Source organism: Mesitornis unicolor, unplaced genomic scaffold, assembly GCF_000695765.1.
Source record: "Mesitornis unicolor isolate BGI_N332 unplaced genomic scaffold, ASM69576v1 scaffold29531, whole genome shotgun sequence".
Classification (NCBI taxonomy): Eukaryota; Metazoa; Chordata; class Aves; order Mesitornithiformes; family Mesitornithidae; genus Mesitornis; species Mesitornis unicolor.
The window spans coordinates 1-2185 of NW_010166217.1; the positions used below are offsets into that span (position 1 = coordinate 1).

The following is a 2185-nucleotide window of genomic DNA, read 5'->3' on the forward strand; positions in this document are numbered from 1 at the left end:
GGGCCTGCAGGCAGAGGTGGGCAGAGCTCCCCCCAGTCCCCCGCAGCAGCAACACGGTGGGCAGCCCCCTGGTGGTCCCCACCACCGCCAGGCGTGGCGACAGGGAGGGGGACAGGTTCCCCCCTGCCACGAGCACCTCGGGGGGCTGTGGTTGGATGTTGGGCACCTCCACAGCCTGGAGATGGACGTTGGGCACCTCCATGGTCTTGATTTGGAGATTGGGCACCTCCACGGTCTTGAGTTGGACATTGGGCATCTCCACAGTCTTCAGTTGGATGTTGGGCACCTCCACGGTTTTCATTTGGGCTTTGGACACCTCCACGCTCTTGAGTTGGACGCTGGGCATCTCCACGGTTTTAAGTTGGACACTGGGGACCTCCATGGTCTTGAGCTGGAGATCAGGCACCTCCACAGTTTTGAGTTGGATGCTGGGTACCTCCACAGTCTTGAGTTGGACTTCGGGCACCTCCACGGTCCTGAGCTGGATATTGGGCACCTCCTCTGTGCTCTTCAGTTGGACATCAGGCACCTCCGTGGTTTTGAGATGCACGTTAGGCATCCCCCCAGTTTTGAGTTGGATGCTGGGCACCTCCATCACTTGGTGACAGGAGTTTGGCACCTCAGTGGCCTGGAGATGGACATCTGTCACCTCCATAGTCTTCAGTTGCGCATTGGGCACTTCCGTGACCTTGAGACGGATGTTGGGTCCCTCCACTAATTGGTGACGGACACTGGACACCTCGGTGTCTTGGAGATGGACACTGGTCATCTCTGTGGTCTGGAGATGGATGCTGGGCTCCTCCATGACTTGGAGATGGACACTGGGCACCTTGGTGGTTTGGTGAAGCACACTGGGCACCTCAGTGGTCTGGAGATGGGCACTGGGCATGTCTGTAGTGTGGAGATGGACATTTGTCACATCTGTGGTTTGGGGATGGATGGTGGGCACCTCAGTGGCTTGCAGCTGGACAGTGGCCACCTCTGCGTCCTGCAGATGGATGGTGGGCACCTCCACAGATTGGTGACGGATGGTGGTCACCTCGGTGGCCTGCAGGTGGACATCGGTCACCTTCATGGTCTGGAGATGGTCGCTGGGCTCCTCAGTGGCTTGGAGATGGATGCTGGGCACCTCAGTGGCTTCAAGATGGACATCAGGCACCTCAGTGGTTTCCAGATGAACACTGGGCACCTCTGTGGTCTGCAGCTGGATGTTGGGCACCTCCACGGCCTGCAGCTGGATATCGGGCACCTCTGTGGACTCCAGATGGACACTGGGGAGCTCCGTAGTTTGGAGGTGGACACTGGGGACCTCACTGGTTTCGAGATGGATGTTGGACACCTCTGTAGTTTGGAGATGGATGCTGGGCACCCCCATGGCCTGGAGATGGACACCGGGCACCTCTGAGGGCTGCGGCAAGGCTTGAAGCTGGATGTTGGTGATCTCAGAGGGTTGTGGTAGGGCTTGCAGCTGGACATTTGCCACCTCAGTGGCCTGCAGCTGGATGTTGGTGACATCCAAGGGTTGTGGCAGGGCTTGGAGCTGGATGTTGGTCACCTTGGAGGGTTGTGGCAGAGCTTGGAGCTGGACATTTGCCACCTCGGTGGCCTGTAGCTGGATGTTGGTGACCTCAGAGGGTTGTGACAGGGCTCGGAGCTGGATGTTGGTGACGTCCAAGGGTTGTGACAGGGCTTGGAGCTGGACATTTGTCACCTCTGTGGCCTGCAGTTGGATGTTGGTGATGTCTGAGGGTTGCGGCAGAGCTTGGAGCTGGATGGTGGCCACCTTGGAGGGCTGTGGCAGGGCTTGGAGCTGGACATTTGTCACCTCACTGGCTTGGAGCTGGATGTTGGTGACGTCCAAGGGTTGTGGCAAGGCTTGGAGCTGGACATTTGTAACCTCAGCAGCTTGAAGCTGGATGTTGGTGACATCCAAGGGCGGTGGCAAGGCTTGGAGCTGGACATTGGTTGCCTCACTGGCCTGGAGCTGGATGTTGGCCACCTTGGAGGGTTGTGGCAGGGCTTGGAGCTGGACATTCGTCACCTCGGCAGCTTGGAGCTGGATGTTGGCTACCTCCAAGGCTTGCGGCAAGGCTTGGAGCTGGACATTGGTCACCTCGGCTGCCTGCAGCTGGACACCAGTGACCTCGTGGGGCTGCGGCCCCCGTGGGGCAGGGAGGACACCGCC

The 2185-nt window shown here is 59.1% G+C and overlaps 1 protein-coding gene across 1 annotated transcript in view; it reads right to left on the reverse strand.

The window, feature by feature from the left end:
* Positions 1-82: 82 nt before the first annotated feature.
* LOC104548781 (protein FAM186A-like) overlaps positions 83-2185 on the reverse strand; it is a gene marked incomplete at both ends in the record, with an annotated part of 2426 nt that continues 323 nt past the window's right edge. The window contains 5 exons of the mRNA XM_010194895.1: positions 83-286; positions 740-829; positions 860-1279; positions 1400-1783; positions 1826-2122. Coding sequence (XP_010193197.1) covers positions 83-286; positions 740-829; positions 860-1279; positions 1400-1783; positions 1826-2122 — 1395 coding nt within the window. The remainder of the gene's footprint in view (positions 287-739; positions 830-859; positions 1280-1399; positions 1784-1825; positions 2123-2185) is intronic.